This window comes from Anomaloglossus baeobatrachus, chromosome 6 (genome assembly GCF_048569485.1).
Source record: "Anomaloglossus baeobatrachus isolate aAnoBae1 chromosome 6, aAnoBae1.hap1, whole genome shotgun sequence".
In the NCBI taxonomy this organism is placed as follows: Eukaryota; Metazoa; Chordata; class Amphibia; order Anura; family Aromobatidae; genus Anomaloglossus; species Anomaloglossus baeobatrachus.
The window spans coordinates 71,174,263-71,199,256 of NC_134358.1; the positions used below are offsets into that span (position 1 = coordinate 71,174,263).

General features: G+C 48.9%; 1 protein-coding gene across 1 annotated transcript in view; it reads right to left on the reverse strand.

Annotated features, from left to right (window-relative positions):
- Positions 1-3,773: 3,773 nt before the first annotated feature.
- The window catches only part of ATP6V1C1 (ATPase H+ transporting V1 subunit C1), a 91,141-nt gene continuing 69,920 nt past the window's right edge, over positions 3,774-24,994 (reverse strand). Inside the window, exons 11-13 of the mRNA XM_075353028.1 lie at positions 20,632-20,729; positions 12,861-12,987; positions 3,774-4,408 (exon numbers count right to left, since the gene is read on the reverse strand). Coding sequence (XP_075209143.1) covers positions 4,313-4,408; positions 12,861-12,987; positions 20,632-20,729 — 321 coding nt within the window. The 3' untranslated portion in view covers positions 3,774-4,312. The remainder of the gene's footprint in view (positions 4,409-12,860; positions 12,988-20,631; positions 20,730-24,994) is intronic.

Below are 24,994 nucleotides of genomic sequence, written 5' to 3' on the forward strand. Positions count from 1 at the left end.
CATTGTACATCAGTATGGGTATAGGACCGCACTGTACATCAGTATGGGTATAGGACCGCATTGTACATCAGTATGGGTATAGGACCGCACTGTACATCAGTATGGGTATAGGACCGCATTGTACATCAGTATGGGTATAGGTTAGCATTGTACATCAGAATGGGTATAGGACCGCACTGTACATCAGTATGGGTATAGGACCGCACTGTACATCAGTATGGGTATAGGACCGCACTGTACATCAGTATGGGTATAGGACCGCATTGTACATCAGTATGGGTATAGGACCGCATTGTACATCAGTATGGGTATAGGACCGCATTGTACATCAGTATGGGTATAGGACCGCATTGTACATCAGTATGGGTATAGGACCGCACTGTACATCAGTATGGGTATAGGACCGCACTGTACATCAGTATGGGTATAGGACCGCATTGTACATCAGTATGGGTATAGGACCGCATTGTACATCAGTATGGGTATAGGACCGCACTGTACATCAGTATGGGTATAGGACCGCACTGTACATCAGTATGGGTATAGGACCGCACTGTACATCAGTATGGGTATAGGACCGCACTGTACGCCAGTATGGGTATAGGACCGCATTGTACATCAGTATGGGTATAGGACCGCATTGTACATCAGTATGGGTATAGGACCGCATTGTACATCAGTATGGGTATAGGACCGCACTGTACATCAGTATGGGTATAGGACCGCACTGTACATCAGTATGGGTATAGGACCGCACTGTACATCAGTATGGGTATAGGACCGCATTGTACATCAGTATGGGTATAGGACCGCACTGTACATCAGTATGGGTATAGGACCGCACTGTACATCAGTATGGGTATAGGACCGCACTGTACATCAGTATGGGTATAGGACCGCATTGTACATCAGTATGGGTATAGGACCGCATTGTACATCAGTATGGGTATAGGACCGCACTGTACATCAGTATGGGTATAGGACCGCACTGTACATCAGTATGGGTATAGGACCGCACTGTACATCAGTATGGGTATAGGACCGCACTGTACGCCAGTATGGGTATAGGACCGCATTGTACATCAGTATGGGTATAGGACCGCATTGTACATCAGTATGGGTATAGGACCGCACTGTACATCAGTATGGGTATAGGACCGCACTGTACATCAGTATGGGTATAGGACCGCACTGTACATCAGTATGGGTATAGGTTAGCATTGTACATCAGTATGGGTATAGGACCGCACTGTACATCAGTATGGGTATAGGACCGCACTGTACATCAGTATGGGTATAGGACCGCACTGTACATCAGTATGGGTATAGGTTAGCATTGTACATCAGTATGTGTATAGGACCGCATTGTACATCAGTATGGGTATAGGACCGCACTGTACATTAGTATGTGACCCCTATAAAAGGGTATAGGAACGCACTGTACATCAGTATGTGTATAGGACCGCACTGTACAGTATGTGGCCTCTATAGAAGTGTATAGGACCGCATTGTACATCAGTATGGGTATAGGACCGCACTGTACATCAGTATGGGTATAGGACCGCATTGTACATCAGTATGGGTATAGGACCGCATTGTACATCAGTATGGGTATAGGACCGCACTGTACATCAGTATGGGTATAGGACCGCACTGTACATCAGTATGGGTATAGGACTGCATTGTACATCAGTATGGGTATAGGACCGCATTGTACATCAGTATGGGTATAGGACCGCACTGTACATCAGTATGGGTATAGGACCGCACTGTACATCAGTATGGGTATAGGACCGCACTGTACATCAGTATGGGTATAGGACCGCACTGTACGCCAGTATGGGTATAGGACCGCATTGTACATCAGTATGGGTATAGGACCGCATTGTACATCAGTATGGGTATAGGACCGCATTGTACATCAGTATGGGTATAGGACCGCACTGTACATCAGTATGGGTATAGGACCGCACTGTACATCAGTATGGGTATAGGACCGCATTGTACATCAGTATGGGTATAGGACCGCACTGTACATCAGTATGGGTATAGGACCGCACTGTACATCAGTATGGGTATAGGACCGCATTGTACATCAGTATGGGTATAGGACCGCATTGTACATCAGTATGGGTATAGGACCGCACTGTACATCAGTATGGGTATAGGACCGCACTGTACATCAGTATGGGTATAGGACCGCACTGTACATCAGTATGGGTATAGGACCGCACTGTACGCCAGTATGGGTATAGGACCGCATTGTACATCAGTATGGGTATAGGACCGCATTGTACATCAGTATGGGTATAGGACCGCATTGTACATCAGTATGGGTATAGGACCGCACTGTACATCAGTATGGGTATAGGACCGCACTGTACATCAGTATGGGTATAGGTTAGCATTGTACATCAGTATGGGTATAGGACCGCACTGTACATCAGTATGGGTATAGGACCGCACTGTACATCAGTATGGGTATAGGACCGCACTGTACATCAGTATGGGTATAGGTTAGCATTGTACATCAGTATGTGTATAGGACCGCATTGTACATCAGTATGGGTATAGGACCGCACTGTACATTAGTATGTGACCCCTATAAAAGGGTATAGGAACGCACTGTACATCAGTATGTGTATAGGACCGCACTGTACAGTATGTGGCCTCTATAGAAGTGTATAGGACCGCATTGTACATCAGTATGGGTATAGGACCGCATTGTACATCATTATTGGTATAGGACCGCACTGTACATCAGTATGGGTATAGGACCGCATTGTACATCAGTATTGGTATAGGACCGCACTGTACATCAGTATGGGTATAGGACCGCACCGTACATCAGTATGGGTATAGGACCGCACCGTACATCAGTATGGGTATAGGACCGCACTGTACATCAGTATGGGTATAGGACCGCACTGTACATCAGTATGGGTATAGGACCGCATTGTACATCAGTATGGGTATAGGACCGCATTGTACATCAGTATGGGTATAGGACCGCATTGTACATCAGTATTGGTATAGGACCGCACTGTACATCAGTATGGGTTTAGGACCGCACTGTACATCAGTATGGGTATAGGACCACACTGTACATCTGTATGTGGCCCTCTATACAAGTGTATAGGACCGCACTGTACATCTGCATGTGGCCCCTATAAAAGGGTATAGAACCGCACTGTACATCTGTATGTGGCCTCTATACAAGTGTATAGGACCGCACTGTATAACTGTATGTGGCCTCTATAGAAGCCTATGGGACTGTACTGTACATCAGTATGTGGCCTCTATACAAGTGTATAGCATCGCACTGTACATCTGTATGTGGTCTCTAATAGGCTGCGGGCTTGTGACTGTGCATCTGTATGTGTGAACAGCGCTCTATGCAAGCCATCAGTGTGCAGTTTTACCATCCAGCAATCGCCCCCTCCGTTTTTTGGAAGTGTGTGTGTGATTTGCTCCTCCTGCACCTGTGATGCCTCCACTTAGTGGGGGTTTGGCTATATCCTGGTAGAGTACTAGTTTTTAGCCTGGGCGATGTACAACTGCTGCCCTTCTTTGCTGTAAGTAATGCTTAATTTTTGGAGGATATTGATTCCTCTTTTTGTTGCCATCTTTAATTAAATAGCGACATTCTGCCAAGAATTAAAAAGGATGTCCGGATGAATGATGTTCCTCAAACGTTGGAGTCACACGATCACAAAGCAATCTCACATCTTTGCAATGAGATAGCGGTAAGAAAACAATCTGGACACGTGAGCATTTGTACAGGTATGTTTAATTTTCTTTTCCTTGTGTGTGCGCCGACAGTGCTGTAGATCTTTATCAAATATACAGAAAGCACATACATTAAATATTACATACACTTTACATCACAACTCCACATTTAAACACTATGGACTAAATACAGTGAATGGAATGGTATAAAACAATTACACCATCGCCCCTTGTAAACAGGATCTAGCTACGAGCAGCGCTGACGAGAGGAATCACCGTACGAATGAGGAATGATGACGTCTACATCTCCGGGCCACGCGGCAATGCCAGCCTTAAATAAACCTCTTTATAAATAGACTCTTATTTGCTGGGTGGACATTAAATAACTGATTAAAAGCGACAATATCTACCGACTAATCTTTAAAAGGAAACAAAATCAAGTGTCAAAAAGGACGACTAAGGGCAGGGGCAAGAGGGTCATCCTGGGTACAGGCGTGAGAAGCAAGCACAGGGTAGGTAGATAGGAGAATCACTGTACTTCAAACTCATCTCTGCTCCAATAACACAGATACCAGGTTTTCCTTTACTTAAATTCCAGCAAATTGCAGTCAATCTTGTAGTAGACGTAGGGGTAGTATTCCTGCTGGCTGAGGTTTAACCCGGGTATATCCATGGGAGCCTAGAAGAGATGGAAGCAGGGTCAGAACGAACAGGGAACTGGAAAACACACACTTATCAGGGTCTCTGCACAGGAGATAAGAAACCCATTGTGACGACATGGGTTTTTAAGCAGTGCCTAGCATGGGTTAAATTTCTTAAAATTCAGCCAGACATGAAGATAGTTTGTTTATAGACAAGAGATTAAAGGGAACCTGTCAGCAGAAATTTCCCCTAAGGCTCTGTGCGCACTGGGAAATGGAATTTTCTTGAGAAAATTCCGCATCCTCTCAAAGATTACCGCACTCGCGGTAAAAAACCGCGGGAAACCGCACCCGAAAACCGCATGCGGTTTGCCGCGGTTTGCCGCGGTTTTACCGCGGTATTGTTCGCGGTATTGCCGCGGTTTTGCCGCGTGCGGGTTGGGATGTGCTTTATTGCATTCACTGCAATTAAGCACATTGGAAAAAAAAAAAAAAAAGTCATTTAATTCTGAGTAGATAGATAGACAGAAGAATAGATAGAGGGATAGATAGACAGACAGATAGAGGGATAGATAGATAGAGGGATAGATAGAGGACAGATCGCTGCATTTCCCACGGTCGGCAGTGAGTTCACATTACCGGCCGTGGGAAATGACCGATAATTACCTCTCCTGTCTGCTGCATTCAGCCTGTGTCTGTGACACATCGCGGCTGGATGTCAGCAGTGCAGGACGCCGGAGTCGGAGCTGTGTGGATTACGCCGGAGCTTTGGTGCGGGAGGGGTTAATAAACTGGTGAACGAGGCTTGTTTGTTTTATTTAAAATAAAGGATTTTTCTGTGTCTGTGTTTTTTCACTTTACTTACGGGTTGATCATGTCAGCTGTCACATAGACGCTGCCATGATCAAGCCTGGAGTTAATGGTGGTGGTCCCCCATCACTATTAACCCCTTGTATTACCTTGCCACCACTGCTACACGGTGGCAAGAAGAGCCGAGGACACTCCGGCAGTGCCGCATATTGCATGCGACAGTGCCGGGACAGCTGCGGCTGATTTTCTCGGCTGCCGGAGGGGGAGTGAGGCGGGGGACATTACTCCTGCCCCTCTCCCTCCCCAGCCTGAGAATACCGGCCCGCCGCTGTGTGCTTACCTCGGCTGGAAGGTAAATATGCAGCGGAGCCCACGTTCTTTTTTTTCTATATTTCCGTTTGCTTTCTATGTGTGTTCTATGTGTCTGTGTCTATGTGATCTATGTCTGTGATCTGTGTGTGTGTGATCTGTGTGTGTTTACTCTGCACGGCTTCCTCTTCCTGTAATGACATCACTTCCCTGCAAAACCGCAAGCAAGTGATGTACATTACCGGAGGTAAACCGCGAAATACCGCAGGGAATAACGCAGCAAAACGCAGTGAACCGCACAGAATTTGCTGCCTGCGTTATTCCCTGCGGGATTTCATGATTAACATTGAGTCAATGGAGTAAAATCCCGCAGCGATGTGCGGAAAAGAAGTGACATGCACTTGTTTTTGCTGCGGGATTTCCGCAGCAAAACACGCAGCTGTCAAATTCCGCCCAGTGCGCACAGGATTTTTTTTCTCCATAGGATTTGCTGGTGATTCACTGCAGAGATGTTATGAACATTTTCTGCAGCGAAACATGCAGCAAATCCGCAGCAAAATCCGCGAAAAATCCGGTAAGTGCGCACATAGCCTTAAACCTAACAGATTCCCCCTCTGCAGCTCCTGGGCTGCATTCTAGAAAGGTCCCTGTTATTATTGTGCCCCCTTTCTGACCAAAAAAAAGAGTTTATAAAGAGGTACCTTTTTGGCTTCGGATTCTATAAATGTGACACGGGGGCGGGCAGCCTGATGGCCGTTATTCTGCCCCCTGGTCCTGTATGCCGCCCCCATCGCTGATTTCCATACTTTTGGACGCCGCCCACTGCTCCAGCCATCCCCGCGCATGCCCAGTGCCAGTCTCACGGGACTGAGCAGTGTGACCGCTGGTGACGTGTGCGCAGACAAGTGATTATGGGCGGGACTGTGACTGTTATCAGCAAGTACCCGCCCATAATCTCGTGAGCGCGCAAACCTCTCCAGCGGTCCCACTGTGCTCAGTGTAGATGCTAGACTGTATGGGCTGCTTCCAGGGATGACGTCCCTTTGTCACGTGATAGGGGCGTGTTCAAAATACTATCACGTGACAAAGAGACGTCATCCCTGGAAGCAGCCCATACAGTCTAGCATCTACACTGAGCACAGTGGGACCGCTGGAGAGGTTTGCGCGCTCACGAGATTATGGGCGGGTACTTGCTGATAACAGTCACAGTCCCGCCCATAATCACTTGTCTGCGCACACGTCACCAGCGGTCACACTGCTCAGTCCCGTGAGACTGGCACTGGGCATGCGCGGGGATGGCTGGAGCAGTGGGCGGAGTCCAAAAGTATGGAAATCAGCGATGGGGGCGGCATACAGGACCAGGGGGCAGAATAACGGCCATCAGGCTGCCCGCCCCCGTGTCACATTTATAGAATCCGAAGCCAAAAAGGTACCTCTTTATAAACTCTTTTTTTTGGTCAGAAAGGGGGCACAATAATAACAGGGACCTTTCTAGAATGCAGCCCAGGAGCTGCAGAGGGGGAATCTGTTAGGTTTTAGGGGAAATTTCTGCTGACAGGTTCCCTTTAATTAACCCGATGTATACTGTAGCAAGGAGAGCCAGGAGCCAGCGCTAAGCAGTGCGCGCGGCTCCCTGCTCTCTGCACTGTGACATGTAGCTGCAGCACACATCGGGTTAATTAACCCGATGTGTACTGTACCTAGGAGAGCAAGGAGCCAGCGCTAAGCGCGGCTCCCTGCTCTCTGCACATGTAGCGACGTTATGATCGCTGCTTCTGCTGTGTTTGACAGCTAAGCAGCGATCATAACAGCGACTTACAAGGTCGCTGTTACATCACAGAAAATGGTGACGTAACAGCGACGTCGTTGTCGCTGTCGCTTAGTGTGAACCCAGCTTTACAGTTCTTGTTGACTCATGTAATTGCCTTAGCCAATGAAGGCCAGACACCCAGACAACTCAATTATGCGAACCTCCCATTGTATTTCTAAATGCAATGTAAACTTAGCTGTCTCTCCCTTCTCTCTGCCATGCTACCATTACTACTAGGGATATTTTGTATTCGTCTTGAAATCTAGCCAATAAGAGCCCAGTCTTATCCACCAATCGTGAAGACCCCAATGGTCTGAATGGAGAGCTCAAGGGTATAAGAAGGAGGACTGTCCAGAGACTCTTGCTACATGATACCAATCTAGGACCTGCGGATACGATTTGGCAAGCCATAACTGAACCTGGATTATAATACTACATGGACTTCAACATCGAATGCAAGGATTCGGCTGAGCTATCAAGGTCTACCTAAGGAAGGAATCCAGCTTGGGACAATCCAGTCACCTGACTACAGGCTTTAGGGTCCTCAGACAGCTTCCTAAATCTGGCGTTATTCCATTCTCGGTGAGTGCCCGCCAAAAGCGGGGTGCTGCTGAATTGGAGTAAGTAGCCCTGGAAGCTCTGAGGCACGAACATTCTAATCCCTGGTGAGCCAGCGAAAGGGTGAGAAACTGTTGCCGGTTACATTTTGTGGTTTTGCTGGTTATGTGCTATGTGCCGTTAATCGTTTGGGTATCCAATGAAGTATTAACATTGTGATTCCCTCATCCTGTGTTGTCTGAGTAGTGTTCCACCCACGGTTAAGGAGGTCGGCGTTCAGTTGGGATGAGCCCTGGGCCATGCTGTTTTTCTAAAGGCGGCCAGGCCAGCGGACGAGAGCACCCACTGAGCCCCGTGTCTCCACACCCATTATGGATTAGAGAAGGAGAAATCGCTCCAGGAATTAAGCTCTGCAGATACTTGAGAGCTAGTTAAGTCAGCGGTCCCTTAAGTTACACACAGGCCTCACATACAGCCTGTATTACCGGAAGAGGCAAATCCACATGAGAAAAGTAGTAACACAGGGAACAGGTGCAAACTGCACATCATGGGGGTCTGAAAATGAATGAAACCGCAGCCAGAAAAAGAAATGCAATTTCTTCATAAAGGAGCTGTCCCCATTCAGTAAATCATCACCCCCGCCTCCAGCGCATTTTGATATAATTAGAAAACCAAAAAACGCTATACACCACCTCCTGGCGAGTCTACGCAGCTGTTACAGTGTCTAGTAATGGCTGCTGCGCTAATCTGTGAGCTCAGCCAGAACACCCCGCTCAGAGCCACTAATTGGCTGCCACGTTGATAATACGATGTAGGTGCCCCAGCCAATTCCAGACACCAAAAGAAGCCATGGAGACTCATTGGTTGACTGGGGGGGTGGCAAGTTTAGAGCGCTTTTTTCGTTTGTTTTTTTTCAACTGAGCTGTGCCTGGGAATGAAGATTTCCTGAAAGCGTAAAACCCCTCTAAGTGAAAGTAGCATTATTTTTTCAGTCTGCACTTTCAAACCACTGATCTACAGTTTGCAACCGTTCCAAGAGTCAGATTATTCTTATTCTGTACAGATTAATTTTCAGCAGTCTCATTATCATCACAGACAGGATTACTATAAAAGGCCACACTTCTATTTACAGTAGAAAACATAGGATCCCCCATTTACAATACAGTGCCTTGAGAAAGTATTCAGCCCCCTTGAATTTTTCAACCTTTTCCCACATTTCAGGCTTCAAACATAAAGATAAAAATGTTAATGTTATGGTGAAGAATCAACAAGTGGGACACAATTGTGAAGTTGAACGAAATTTATTGCTTATTTTAAACTTTTTTAAAAAAGAATAAACTGAGAAGTTGGCCGTGCAATATTATTCGGCCCCTTTACTTTCAGTGCAGCAAACTCACTCCAGAAGTTCATTGAGGATCTCTGAATGATCCAATGTTGTCCTAAATGACTGATGATGATAAATATAATCCCCTGTGTGTAATCAAGTCTCCGTATAAATGCACCTGCTCTGTGATAGTCTCAGCGTTCAGTTTAAAGCACAGAGAGCATCATGAAGACCAAGGAACACAACAGACAGGTCCGTGAAACTGTTGCAGAGAAGTTTAAAGCCGTATTTGGTTACAAAAAGATTTCTAAAACTTTAAACATCCCAAGGAGCACTGTGCAAGCGATCATATTGAAATGGAATGAGTATCATACCACTGCAAATCTACCAAGACCCGGCCGTCCATCCAAACTTTCATCTCAAACAAGGAGAAGACTGATCAGAGATGTAGCCAAGAGGCCCATGATCAACTCTGGATGAACTGCAGAGATCTACAGCTGAGGTGGGAGGGTCTGTCCATAGGACAACAATCAGTCGTACACTGCACAAATCTGGCCTTTATGGAAGAATGGCAAGAAGAAAGCCATTTCTCAAAGATATTCATAAAAAGTGTTGTTTAAAGTTTGCCACAAGCCACCTGGGAGACACCAAACATGCGGAAGAAGGTGCTCTGGTCAGATGAAACCAAAATCAAAATATTTTGGCACAATGCCAAACGATATGTTTGGCGTAAAAGCAACACAGATCATCACCCTGAACACACCCTCCCCACTGTCAAACATGGTGGTGGCAGCATCTTGGTTTGGGCTTGCTTTTCTTCAGCAGGGACAGGGAAGATGGTTAAAATTGATAGGAAGAAGGATGGAGCCAAATACAGGACCAAGAAAACCAAATGGAGTCTGCTAAAGACCTGAGACTGGGACGGAGATTTGTCTTACAACAAGACAATGATCCCAAACATAAAGCAAAAAATACAATGGAATGGTTCACAAATAAACGTATTTAGGTGTTAGAATGGCCAAGTCACAGTCCAGACCTGAATCCAATCGAGAATCTGTGGAAAGAGCTGAAAACGGCTGTTCACAAACGCTCTCCATCCAACCTCACTCAGCTCCAGCTGTTTGTAAAGGAAGAATGGGCAAGAATTTCAGTCTCTCGATGTGCAAAACTGATAGACACATACCCCAAGCGACTTGCAGCTGTAATCGCAGCAAAAGGTGGCGCTACATAGTATTAACTTAAAGGGGCCGAATAATATTGCATGCCCCAATTTTATTTATTTTTTAAAAAGTTTAAAATATGCAATAAATTTCGTTCAACTTCACAATTGTGTCCCACTTGTTGTTGATTCTTCACCAGAACATTAACATTTTTATCTTTATGTTAGAAGCCTGAAATGTGGGAAAATGTTGAAAAATTCAAGGGGGCTGAATACTTCCGCAAGGCATTGTAGGTGATGGGATGTTTCACCTTCCTTCACAATACCCTTGATGAGAACATGCTTACTAGTTGTTTCAGTGGAATTCAGTAGAGTCTGAGGTATGGTTATGTACACGTACATAAAGTTTGTTGTTTTTTTTTTAGTTAATTGGAGTACCAAATGCAAAATTAAGCACTTTTGAAAACGGTCTTCATTAAAAATGTACTACCCTTTTAATGCTGTAGTGTCTAACTCCTTATGGATGCTACCTGCTCCCGCCTCCCTTCTCACAGGGTTATAGATAGCGGAAGGCAGTGTAGAATGATTGTATACAGATCTGCAGTGCAGACAAGAAATTTCATCTTACAGAGGGAACGAGGAAATTGCAGGGTAGAAGATATGAGCTACAAAAAAACCTCAGCACCCTGGGATGTACAGGCCTCATATCCAGCCTATATTGCAGGGAGAGGCAATCCTTCAAGAAATTAAAAAAAAAAAAAATCTATGGGATCAGGCTGCAAACTGTAAATCATGGGCCTGAATATGAATGAATGAATGAATGAATGAATGAATCTGAACTTAAAAGTACTGCTATTTTTGTTACCTAAAGGTATCCACTTATGTAAAAATCATTTTTTACATCTCAAAGGTGTCCATAGCATTTAAGCAAAATGACACTAATGTTCTCTCGCCTCAGATATAGGTACTGTTACTTATCTTAATTCGTGACGGAGCAGATGAGTTTTCGGAACGTTCTGTGATCCATACCTTTTGTGAATGATTTTAAGCCCAATGTAAACATGTATTTTAGTGCAGAGTAAAAGTACAGATCTCAGACATGAACTTCATATGACTCTGAGCCAGATGTGTCCGCCAGGTCAGCAGAGCTGTATGGACACAATCCAATTATTCTGTACAGAGATCAGCGAGAATGCGTGTGATCATTAATGAGCAAGACGTGTCCTGCCACAGGCAAAATGCAACTATCGGGGAACGTGGCCCTAAGGAGATACAGCACCCTAATTTTCCAGGTGCCTTGATGGAATCAAGGGGAAGTTCCAAGATCGCAGGATACTAACAATCCACAGGATAGGTGATAAGACGTTGATTTCTGAGGGTCTTACTGCTAGGACCTCCATTGACCGCGAGCACCGCAGCTGCTTTCAAAGCCTAAAGTGCGCTTTACACGCTGCGACATCACTAGCGATAGCACCCGCCCCCATCGTTTGTGCGTTACGGGCAAATCGCTGCCCGTGGCACACAATATCGGAGGTACGCGTCACACGTACTTATTTGCCTAACGACGTCGCTGTGGGCGGCAGCGGTTCGTTCGGCGTCACAGCGACGTCACACAGCGGGCCTCTAATAGAAGCGGAGGGGCGGAGAAGAGTAGCCACATAAGGTCACTCCCACCACCGTCGTTCCCGGGGGTGTCACGTAGCGATGTGTGCTGCCTCAAGAACGACGAACAACCTGCGTCCCAGAAGATCAACGACATTTTGAAAGTGAACGACGCGTCAACAATCAACGATGTGGTGAGTATTTTTGATCGTTAGTGGTCGCTCGTAGGCGTCACACGCAACGACGTCGCTAACGAGGCCGGATGTGCGTCACAAATTCTGTGACCCCCAACGATATCTCGTTAGTGATGTCGTTGTGTGTAAAGTGGCCTTAAGGGAACGACGCAGGGAGCCAAACGTCTGAGCGATAAACAAAGTCTGATGGTCTATCGTAAGAAAATGCCTTTATGGTTTTCTTCTTCCTAGAAGACCCTTTATTTTCACTGGTTGTATGGATGATGCCATATGTAAGATACCCCTACTAGATTACATCTTCTCAACATTTATAGACCTTGTAGTCTGGATGAGACGACTGAAATATCAGTTTCTGCAGTAGAACTACAACTTCCAGCTAGGAGTAGTAGTTTTATGGTGGCCGGAGAGCCAGAATCTGAAGACCAATTTATTTCAGAAATTAAGATTGTTTTTTCATTACTATTGAAATCCCTCATTAATACATTACAAGACAATTCTGCAGCAGAGATATCACTCATCTACCCAGGTAAGATTTCATAGACCATATGCTGCTCGTGTTGTGGCTATACCCGAGTGATGTGAGGACAGGAGAGAAGACATCGTCATTTCCCAGGTAACACTACACCGTGTCCTCACCGTACCACTGACGTCCATGAAATAATCGCTGACTCTCAAAATAAGGGCATAATGATTATGTAGATGTGACAGATCTGGGGCTACTCACATCAATAATGGATGCCGCACTGCTGTCCAGGTGTTTGTACAAATCATACAAGACTTCCCGCAGTTTCTTCATGGTCTTCTTATTAGGCTGAAGCAGCATGGCCTGAAAGTTCACAGGTAACCCATACCTGAAAAGAGAGACATAGTCAGGAGAGCAAGACAGAGAAACATGAGGGAGGGCGCGACAGAGAGGGAGGGCGCGACAGAGAGGGAGGGCGCGACAGAGAGGGAGGGCGCGACAGAGAGGAAGGGCGCGACAGAGAGGAAGGGCGCGACATAGAGGGAGGGCGCGACAGAGAGGGAGGGCGCGACAGAGAGGGAGGGCAGAGGGACAATGGGGGAAGAACGAGGGAGGAGAGAACGAGAGGGGAGGTACAAGAGAGAGGTGGGGGGGAGAGAACGAGAGGGGAGGGGGGAGAGAACGAGAGGGGAGGGGGGGAGAGAACGAGAGGGGAGGGGGGAGAGAACGAGAGGGGAGGGGGGAGAGAACGAGAGGGGAGGGGGGAGAGAACGAGAGGGGAGGGGGGAGAGAACGAGAGGGGAGGGGGGAGAGAACGAGAGGGGAGGGGGGGGAGAGAACGAGAGGGGAGGGGGGGAGAGAACGAGAGGGGAGGGGGGGGGAGAGAACGAGAGGGGAGGGGGGGAGAGAACGAGAGGGGAGGGGGGAGAGAACGAGAGGGGAGGGGGGGGAGAACGAGAGGGGAGGGGGGGGGAGAACGAGAGGGGAGGGGGGGAGAACGAGAGGGGAGGGGGGGAGAACGAGAGGGGAGGGGGGGAGAACGAGAGGGGAGGGGGGGGAGAACGAGAGGGGAGGGGGGAGATCGAGAGGGGGGAGATCGAGAGGGGAGGGGGGAGATCGAGAGGGGAGGGGGGAGATCGAGAGGGGAGGGCGGAGATCGAGAGGGGAGGGCGGAGATCGAGAGGGGAGGGCGGAGATCGAGAGGGGAGGGCGGAGATCGAGAGGGGAGGGCGGAGATCGAGAGGGGAGGGCGGAGATCGAGAGGGGAGGGGGGAGAGAACGAGAGGGGAGGGGGGGAGAGAACGAGAGGGGAGGGGGGGAGAGAACGAGAGGGGAGGGGGGAGAGAACGAGAGGGGAGGGGGGAGAGAACGAGAGGGGAGGGGGGAGAGAACGAGAGGGGGAGGGGGGAGAGAACGAGAGGGGAGGGGGGAGAGAACGAGAGGGGAGGGGGGGAGAGAACGAGAGGGGAGGGGGGGGAGAGAACGAGAGGGGAGGGGGGGAGAGAACGAGAGGGGAGGGGGGGAGAGAACGAGAGGGGAGGGGGGGAGAGAACGAGAGGGGAGGGGGGGAGAGAACGAGAGGGGAGGGGGGGAGAGAACGAGAGGGGAGGGGGGGAGAACGAGAGGGAGGGGGGGAGAACGAGAGGGGAGGGGGGAGAACGAGAGGGGAGGGGGGGAGAACGAGAGGGGGAGGGGGGAGAACGAGAGGGGAGGGGGGAGAACGAGAGGGGAGGGGGTAGAACGAGAGGGGAGGGGGTAGAACGAGAGGGGAGGGGGGAGAACGAGAGGGGAGGGCGGAGATCGAGAGGGGAGGGGGGAGATCGAGAGGGGAGGGGGGAGATCGAGAGGGGAGGGGGGAGATCGAGAGGGGAGGGGGAGATCGAGAGGGGAGGGGGGAGATCGAGAGGGGAGGGGGAGAACGAGAGGGGAGGGGGGACGAGAGGTGGGGGGACGAGAGGGGGGGACGAGAGGGGGGGGACGAGAGGGGAGAACGAGAGGGGGGGCGAGAGGGGGGGGGGCGAGAGGGGGGGGCGAGAGGGGGGGGAGACAAGAGGGGGGGAGACAAGAGGGGGGGAGACAAGAGGGGGGACGACGGGGGGGGCGAGAAGGAGACGAGAGGGGGGACGACGGGGGGCGAGAAGGAGACGAGAGGGGGACGGCGGGGGGGGCGAGGGGGGGGACGAGAGGGGGGGGGAGATCGAGAGGGGAGGGCGGAGATCGAGAGGGGAGGGGGGAGAATGAGAGGGGAGGGGGAGAACGAGAGGGGAGGGGGGACGAGAGGTGGGGACGAGAGGGGGAGGACGAGAGGGGGGGACGAGAGGGGGGGGACGAGAGGGGGGGGGGACGAGAGGGGGGGTGAGAGGGGGGGGGCGAGAGGGGGGGGGGCGAGAGGGGGGGGGCGAGAGGGGGGGAGACAAGAGGGGGGGGAGACAAGAGGGGGGACGACGGGGGGGCGACGGGGGGACGGCGGGGGGGCGAGGGGGGGGACGAGAGGGGGGAGAACGAGAGGGGGGAGAAGAGAGGGGGGAGAAGAGAGGGGGGGAGAACGAGAGCGCGAGCAAGCGAGGGAAAGCGAGAGAGAGAGAGAGGGGAAAGCGAGAGAGAGAGAGAGGGAAAGCGAGAGAGAGAGAGAGGGAAAGCGAGAGGAGAGAGAGAGGGAAAGCGAGAGAGAGAGAGGGAAAGCGAGAGAGAGAGAGGGAAAGCGAGAGAGAGAGAGAGAACGAGAGAGAGAGAGAACGAGAGAGAGAGAGAACGAGAGAGAGAGAGAACGAGAGAGAGAGAGAGAACGAGAGAGAGAGAGAACGAGAGAGAACGAGAGAGAACGAGAGAGAACGAGAGAGAGAGAGAGAACGAGAGAGAGAGAGAGAACGAGAGAGAGAGAGAACGAGAGAGAGAGAGAGAACGAGAGAGAGAGAGAACGAGAGAGAGAGAGAACGAGAGAGAGAGAGAACGAGAGAGAGAGAGAACGAGAGAGAGAGAGAACGAGAGAGAGAGCGAACGAGAGAGAGAGCGAACGAGAGAGAGAGCGAACGAGAGAGAGTGCGAACGAGAGAGAGAGCGAACGAGAGAGAGTGCGAACGAGAGAGAGTGCGAACGAGAGAGAGAGCGAACGAGAGAGAGCGAACGAGAGAGAGAGCGAACGAGAGAGAGAGCGAACGAGAGAGAGAGCGAACGAGAGAGCGAACGAGAGAGAGAGAGAGAACGAGAGAGAGAGAGAACGAGAGAGAGAACGAGAGAGAGAGAACGAACGAGAGAGAATGAGAGAGAAAGAACGAGAGAGAGAACGAGAGAGAGAGAACGAGAGAGAGAGGGAGAGAGAGAGAACGAGAGAGAGAACGAGAGAGAGAGAGAGAAAGAGGGAGAGAGAACGAGAGAGAGAGAGAGAACGAGAGAGAGAGAGAGAACGAACGAGAGAGAGAGAACGAACGAGAGAGAGAGAACGAACGAGAGAGAGAACGAACGAGAGAGAGAACGAACGAGAGAGAGAACGAACGAGAGAGAGAGAACGAACGAGAGAGAGAGAACGAGAGAGAACGAGAGAGAGAGAACGAGAGAGAGAAAGAACGAGAGAGAGAGAGAACGAGAGAGAGAGAACGAGAACGAGAGAGAGAGAACGAGAGAGAGAACGAGAGAGAGAGAGAACGAGAGAGAGAGAGAACGAGAGAGAGAGAGAACGAGAGAGAGAGAGAACGAGAGGGAGAGAGAACGAGAGAGAGAGAGAAAGAGGGAGAGAGAGAAAGAGGGAGAGAGAGAAAGAGAGAGAGAACGAGAGGGAGAGAGAACGAGAGGGAGAGAGAAAGAGAGAGAGAACGAGAGGGAGAGAGAACGAGAGGGAGAGAGAAAGAGAGAGAGAACGAGAGGGAGAGAACGAGAGGGAGGGAGAGAGAGAGAGAGAGAGAGAGAGAGACACACAGAGAGAGAGAGAGACAGAGAGAGGGACAGAGAGAGAACGAGAGAGAACGAGAGAGAGAGAACGAGAGGAGGATAAAATCCATTAATTCCTAATAACCCGTTGTTAATTTAATAACATCTTTTAGGCTACACTCAGACATGGCAGATTTACTGCAGATTTTCTGTGCATATTTTGCACTTAAAAACCACAAGAAAGAACAGTACAATACATGTAGGAGAGTTTCTCATATCAGTAGCACGTCTATTATGTAGTCATTTGCTTTGACTTTCATCATTTAGGCTATGTGCGCACGTTGCATAAATACATGCAGTTACACTGCGCTTTGTAGCGCAGCATAACTGCATGCGTCCTGCGTCCCCTGCACAGTCTATGGAGATTGTGCAGGGGCCGTGCGCACGTGGCGTTTTAGAGCGCAGCGCTTCGGCTTCTGCCGAAGCGCTGCGTTCTAAGAAGTGACATGTCACTTCTTCCGTGCGCTTTGCCGGCAGCTCCTGCTCTGTCTATGGGAGGAGCTGCAGGCAGAGCGCATGGAATCGGCTTTTCTTTTTTTTCACTACGGACATTTCTGCAGCGATTTAAAGCGCACATGTGCTCTTCAGATCGCTGCAGAAATTTCTGCAGTGAATGTACACAACGTGCGCACATAGCCTTACACTGAAAGTATGCAGATGTCTGAAGCATCTCAACAATCTAAAGAAATAAACTGTGGTGTGTCCTATTGATATTTATCAGCTGTGATTTCCTGAAAGTAGACGAGTTTGGTAGATTAGAAAAAAACCAAGGAGAAAATTGTAGATTTGCCTGTGTGGATTGGATGGGTTGTTACTGACATCTGGTGAGAAATTTATGTCAACAGCATCTTTAGAAATAAATATATACTTAGAAATTTGGGGACGTGCTCAACACATTTCACCCTTTCCACAGTACGTAGGAATTAATGATGCTTTAAACAAATAGATCATCTCCATCTGCCCGTTTATGCAAGTCCCTGACACTTTTGTTTATAGCTATACCTTTGATCTCTCAGTTTAGTAGTCTGGCCTAGTAATGTTTGGGCTACTCGTCGGCTATCTGGCAGCTCAGTCCTATGTGTACGGCCATCTTGACACTCATTTCACAGCATAGGAGTAAGGCCGGGGCCACACGGGGGGACTAATGCGATCCTCGCATGACACTCGGCTCACGCTGGCAGCACAGTGGGAGCCGAGTGCCATGCAAGTGTCACTGCGACTGAGGTCCGATCATGCGTTCGGACCTCAGCTGCGGGGGGCGGGCCAGCCCTGAGGAGGGGCGGGCCGGCGCTGAGGGGAGGGCCGGCGCTGCGGAAGGGAGGGAGGGATTTATCTCACACTCTCCTTCATAGCCGGTTATTGCCATTCTCGCCCTGCACTCGCGGTACACTGGTGTAATGCGAGCGCAGTGCAATTTTTCTCTCGCCCCATAGACTTGAATGGGTGCGAGAGAAAGAGTCTTGCATTACAATCGCAACATGCTGCAATTGTGTTCTCGGTCCGATTAGGTCTGAGAAAATAATCGCTCATGTGCGCTGACACACAGGCTAATATTGGACCGAGTGGAACGCGATGTTTTATCACATTCCACTCGCTCCGATTTTCATGCCGTGTGGCTTAGGCCTTAAGAGTTAGGCAATGTTCACACACTGCATTTTATACCCACGTTTTTGCTGCAGAAATTTCTTGAGAAATTCTTGTAACCTTTCTGCAGACATTCCCCAGCAAAACCTAAGGCAAAAAAAATTAGCTGTGCGCACACTGCGTTTTTTTCTTAAGAGAATTCTTTCGGTAGATTTTCTTAAGAAAAAGACTGAGCACGTCACTTCTTTTCTGCAGCTAACTGCGTTATTCACTCCACTGACTGTAATATAATCATCAGGACTATGTTTTCAATGTCTTTTGTGTAGGATCACATGGCACATAGAAGCACTTCCGTGTGCATCCGATCCTACAAAAAACACATCGGATGCCGTATGTCCGCTCTGTTATTATGGAACATGTCCTATTCTGTTCCATGATAACGGACCATGACTCAATACAAGTCAATGGGCCCGCAAAATCCCCGGAAGCTGCACGGAAGCACTTCCGTATGACCTCCTTCGGGTGCCCGTGCAGTCTGTGTCCCGCTCCAGCCCCGCGGCTGCCCGCACTGCAGTATCAGCAGCTTCTCACACTGCAGTGCGGGCAGCCGTGGGGATGACGAGCGCTGCTGTCAGGAAGTTAGATGAGATCATTACCTGCTGTGACGATCTCCTGCCCTCCGGACGTCAGCGCTGTCACTGACTTCTATGTCCGCCGCGTTCTCACGTTACGTCTCGCGGGCGGCCCGAGACTGTCACTAGTGGTGAAGTCACGGGCTCCAGCGATTCTTCGCTGAGAACGCGGCGTGCATAGAAGTCAGTGACAGCGCTGACGTCAGGAGATCGTCACAGCAGGTAATGATCTCATCTAACCTCCTGACAGCAGCGCTCGTCATCCCCTGCAGTGACCTGGGCTGACCTAATGATGTTCACACAGGTCACTGCACTGCTCTCCCAGCCAATGGGGAACATTCTGTTCTTCATTGACTGGGATATTGACTGTCAGAGTTCCGGGATTTCCAGTTTTCTTCTGAAGGATCTTGCCCTTTGTTAACATGGAGTTTTCTGTTCTGTTGCCCTACTTCCTGTTCATCTGTTTAAAAGCCCGCCCCTAAGCTTAGTCTAGTTGCCTGAATATACTGCTTCCTGTCTACTCCTGCCCTGCTGCTCTTGGTTCCTGATTGCTATTTGGATCCTGTTGAAACACCCGACACCGGCTCTGGACTCCACCTGGTCTCATTAAGCTGTGCCCTCGCTGGTCCCGGACTCAGTCTGCCATCTCTGGTTGGCACTTCTGCCCGGTTCCTTCCGTTTCAGATCCACCCTAGGACTCACGTTCCATATCACGTACGGACATTTTTGGACTATACCTGTTGCCCTTTCGTGTCCCGGCTGCTGCGCATTTAGGCCTTCTGGGGTGATCGCCAGACAGCCCCTGTATAGGGGTCGCTCCTGGTGGTCTCCCTGGGGGAGTCTGGTGCGCGGCCCCGGGAATTCCCTTTTGCTCCGAACCTGGCAGGTATTTACTGTGTTTATGTTCTACTGTGTTTATGTTCTTTCCGGTGTACATAGTGTTGGTTGAATATTATAAAACTTCTTTGCACCACGAACCCGTCTCTGGTTGTCATTGCCCTAACGCAATCGAAATCCTCAGTTCATACAATAGTATTACATTGACTATGGTACGGATCGTCGTGGGACCCCCTTATTGGATTACGCTGGATCCAGATTTGATTGTTATTTAAAATAACAGCGTGGGGTGCCCTCTGTTTTGGATTACCAGCCAAGGTGAAACTGCCAGCTGTGGTCTGAAGGCTGCAGCCGTCTGCTTTACCCTAGCTGGCTACAAAAGATAGGGGCGACCCCACGTCGTTTTTTTTTTAATTATTTATTTTTTGGCTAAATATAAGGCTAAGCACCCTTTAGTGCCACATGAAAGGCACTAAAGGGTGCCAGCTTAGAATATGCAGGGGGGTGGGACATTATATAGGTCTTTCTCATCTATTATCTATCCCTCTATCTATTCATCTTTCTATCTATCCATTATCTATCGATTATCTATTATTTAGATTATTTATTGCTGTTAAAGCATTAAAAAACGCAGGGACCAACCTGCAAAAAACGCACCAAAAACGCACCAAAAACACGGTAAAAACGCATGCTTTTTTTGGTGCGTTATTGGTGTGTTTTTTAACGCAGGTGCGCTAATCCTTCACTCAAGAAATTTCTTAAGAAAAATCATTTTTCTAGTGTGAACATAGCCTAAAAACGATTTTCACCAGCCTGTGGTTTTGCTTGTTCTCTACTGACATCTAGTGGCCAAGATACATACTGCAGAGAATAAATATTTTTTATTTATTTATTTTTTACCCAAAAAATAAAATTTCCAGGAATGCTGTCCTTTCATTGCAGTGCTGTGCAACCTGTTTCCGGATGTGAGAGTACAACTCCCAACATACGAGAGCTGCAGATCGTGAAGTGTTGGCTTCTGAGGATATTGACTATGACATGCAATTGATTCCTACCTTAATACGGACTCCACAAACACCCGCAGAGCCTTCACATGGATCCACGCAATAAAAGCTTCACTGAAATTTACTTTGAGCCATCGTACAAGAGGACCCTGCAGAGACACATCAATTACAACTAGTATTACAGAGGACCCTGCAGAGAGAGACATCAATTATAACAGGTAATACAGAGGACCGGCCGTATACAAGACCTGCAGGTGCTGTATACTGTCATTAACAAAGGTGCTGGGGAATTCTCAAAAAAAAAAAAAAAAATCTTTCACGATATCCTAGTGACCAGGCGAAATTCAATTACATCAATAGGAGATTACTTTTCCAATTTATAGAGAATAAAAAATGATCTATTGTTTAAATTAGGATGTACATTCAAAGTTATTTTTTTTAAACTATTGATAAGAAAAAAACAAAAACTAAGAAACCCCCCTCCTCCTCACACTGGCCATTAGGCCTTATACTAAACTCTGTTTTGTACAAAAGACTTTTCAGCAGTCTCATTATCATCACAGACAGGCTTAGTAAAAAGGTGACACCTCTATATACAGCAGATAACAGAAGATCCACCATTCACAACAGAGGATGTTACAGTTCACCTCCTGCTTTGCCCAAATTAGACCATTTTCAGATTATGCTTCTATATACTGCAAATGACAGGGTCTAATGTCCTTATGATAACAGGAAGGAGATTGAATGTTCTCCAAGTGTTTGCGTGGGTTTCCTCTAGGTTCTCTTGTTTTTTCCCAAATTCTAAAGACATGCTGATAGGGAATGTAGACTGTGAGCCCCAATGGGGACAGTAGTGATGCTGTAAAGCACTGTGGAATAAATGACGCTAAATAAAAGTAAAATATATACTGTGTTTTTCGGATTATAAGAAGCACTTTTCCTCCCAAAAATTCCTTTTGTGGCTGCATGCGTGCGGCCAGCCGGGTGCCTGTGGCTGCGTGCGTGCGGCCAGCCGGGTGCCTGTGGCTGCGTGCGTGCGGCCAGCCGGGTGCCTGTGGCTGCGTGCGTGCGGCCAGCCGGGTGCCTGTGGCTGCGTGCGTGCGGCCAGCCGGGTGCCTGTGGCTGCGTGCGTGCGGCCAGCCGGGTGCCTGTGGCTGCGTGCGTGCGGCCAGCCGGGTGCCTGTGGCTGCGTGCGTGCGGCCAGCCGGGTGCCTGTGGCTGCGTGCGTGCGGCCAGCCGGGTGCCTGTGGCTGCGTGCGTGCGGCCAGCCGGGTGCCTGTGGCTGCGTGCATGCGGCCAGCCGGGTGCCTGTGGCTGCGTGCGTGCGGCCAGCCGGGTGCCTGTGGCTGCGTGCAGCCAGCCGGGTGCCTGTCGGTGCCGGCTGCCTCCCTATCCTGGAGGCCGGCTGCCTCTCTGTGCAGGTGGGCGGGCGGGTCGCCTGCTGGCTGCCTGTTTGTGCAGGTGGGCGGGCAGGTCGCCTGCTGGCTGCCACTCTGTACATGCGGGCGGCTGGCTGTGCGGCAGGTGTCCCAGTGTGTCTGCGGTCTCCGTTTCAAATGTTGGCGCCGGGAGCCAACATGTGCGCAGATGGAGCCCTTGAATGAGAGCTCCATCTCCTCCAGGCGCCATCATTTGAACAGAGACTGCGGACAGACTGGGACACTCACCGCACCGGCCTGCTCCACCTCTGACCCGCCACCGCTACTCTCACTACTGCCATGCTATTGCGGACGCCACTGACCCAATTCTAGATATAAGAAGGGCACCACCTGTTGGGATCTCCCAATATACAAGCTAGAAACGTTAAGAAAAAAGAAGGGTATACCCTTACAGGGATCACCAAACACTTAAATGTTTTGAAAAAGTGAAAAACTTTATTGTACTAAGAGTGTAAACATTTCCTGGCTCAGGGAGCAAACAAGATCACAAAAAAAACCCAGACATTAAAAACACTTAAAAAGTCCAACAAGGCATAAATCCCCAAACACACCAACCTCCTATTCAAGTGATTATATAGTCAGCATAGAATATTTGCATACATAGTATGAGGTACAAAAATACCCTTCCCTTGAACTGGTATATGGAGTATCAGGTCAAGAGAGATCTATAACTGGCCGGTCATATGGTATCAAACGTGTAATAATACATAGGAGTATGCTCAAGTGTTAATATATCTCAGATATACACTGAATTTGAAGCTTAAATACGGCCTATTCAAATGCAGAGGTTTAGTATAGGTAAGGAAGTTATTACCAGTGACAAGATCAATGGCTGCACTCTTCCTTAATGCATCCAGACAATGAGTACCAAACCTGGCTTTATGTACCTAAATGATAGACAAAGCCCTGTTAACACCCCACATTCCCACTCAATCAATATTATATTTGGGAGCAGGGCCACACCATCCAAGTACTATAGTCCACTCACCACGTTAGATTAAATACAAGTATTGTCCCTCACACCTGAAAGGGTTAATTCCACCTTTCTGTTCATATCAGAACAGCTAGGAATGAACGGTGCAGCCTGAGCAGTGGGAGAGAAATCAGGCCCATACTCACACTATGTGGGAAGGTGGGTCTATTGACGGGGGAGGGTAGAGAGAGGAGGTTTTATGGCGCGAGAAGACCTCTTATAACTTCCTTTTTCATACTAAGCCTCTGCATTTAAGTTTACACTGTTAGTACAATAAAGTTTTTTACTTTTTCGAAACATTTAAGTGTTTGCTGATCCCTGTAAGGTATACCCTTCTTTTTTCTTGCCGCCACTGACCCGCCGCTGCTGCCGCCACTACTGACCCGCCGCGGCTGCCTCCTGTGAACCCGCTTCACCACCACTGCTGCCCCCCTCCGGTAAGACAACACCGGAGAATAAGACAGACCCCAGTTTTATTTATTTTACCTTTTTGTATCTCTAAATTTTGGGGTGCGTCTTATAAAACGAAAAATACGGTACACATTGTACTTGCTTATATAGCATCATTATATTATTAGATATCTCTCTCTCTCGCTATATATATTTTGATATCAACAATTAAGAATTTAAAAAACAAAACAAAACAAAAAACAAAGAAGGGAATTTTGTTACTTACCGTAAATTCCTTTTCTTCTAGCTCCTATTGGGAGACCCAGACGATTGGGTGTATAGCTACTGCCTCCGGAGGCCACACAAAGCATTACACTAAAAAGTGTAAGGCCCCTCCCCTTCTGGCTATACACCCCCAGTGGGATCACTGGCTCACCAGTTTTAGTGCAAAAGCAAGAAGGAGGAAAGCCAATAACTGGTTTAAACAAATTCGCTCCGAAGTAACATCGGAGAACTGAAAACCATTCAACATGAACAACATGTGTACCCGAAAAAAACCAAAAATCCCGAAGGACAACAGGGCGGGTGCTGGGTCTCCCAATAGGAGCTAGAAGAAAAGGAATTTACGGTAAGTAACAAAATTCCCTTCTTCTTCGGCGCTCCATTGGGAGACCCAGACGATTGGGACGTCCAAAAGCTGTCCCTGGGTGGGTAAAGAAATACCTCATGTTAGAGCTGCAAGACAGCCTTCCCCTACGGGGAGGCAACTGCCGCCTGCAGGACTCATCTACTTAGGCTGGCGTCCGCCGAAGCATAGGTATGCACCTGATAATGTTTGGTGAAAGTGTGCAGACTCGACCAGGTAGCTGCCTGGCACACCTGTTGAGCCGTAGCCTGGTGTCGTAATGCCCAGGACGCACCCACGGCTCTGGTAGAATGGGCCTTCAGCCCTGATGGAACCGGAAGCCCAGTAGAACGGTAGGCTTCAAGGATTGGTTCCTTGATCCATTGAGCCAGGGTGGATGTTGCAGCCTGCGATCCCTTGCGCTGACCAGCGACAAGGACAAAGAGTGCATCCGAGCGGCGCAGGAGCGCCGTGCGGGAATGTAGATTCTGGGTGCTCTACACCAGATCCAACAATGCAAAGCCATTACATATCGATGAAATGAAATAAAAGGAAGGTAAGGAGATATCCTGATTGTGATAAAAAGGGGATACCACCTTAGGGAGAAACTCTGGGATCGGACGCAGCACTACCTTATCTTGGTGAACACCAGGAAGGGAGCTTTGGATGACCGCGCTGCTAGTTCGGACACTCTCCGAAAAGACGTGACCGCTACCAGAAAGGCCACTTTCTGTGAAAGTCGAGAAAGTGAAAACATCCCTCAGAGGCTCGAAGGGCGGCTCCTAGAGAGCAATTAATACCCTGTGCAGATCCCATGGGTCTGACGGCCTCTTGTACGGAGGGACAATGTGATAACCCCCCTGCAGGAACGTGCGTACCTGAGGAAGTCGTACTAGTCGCTTCTGAAAGAATACCGACAGCGCTGCGACTTGTCCTTTAAGGGAGCCGAGCGACAAACCTTTTCCCAATCCAGATGCAGGAAGGGGG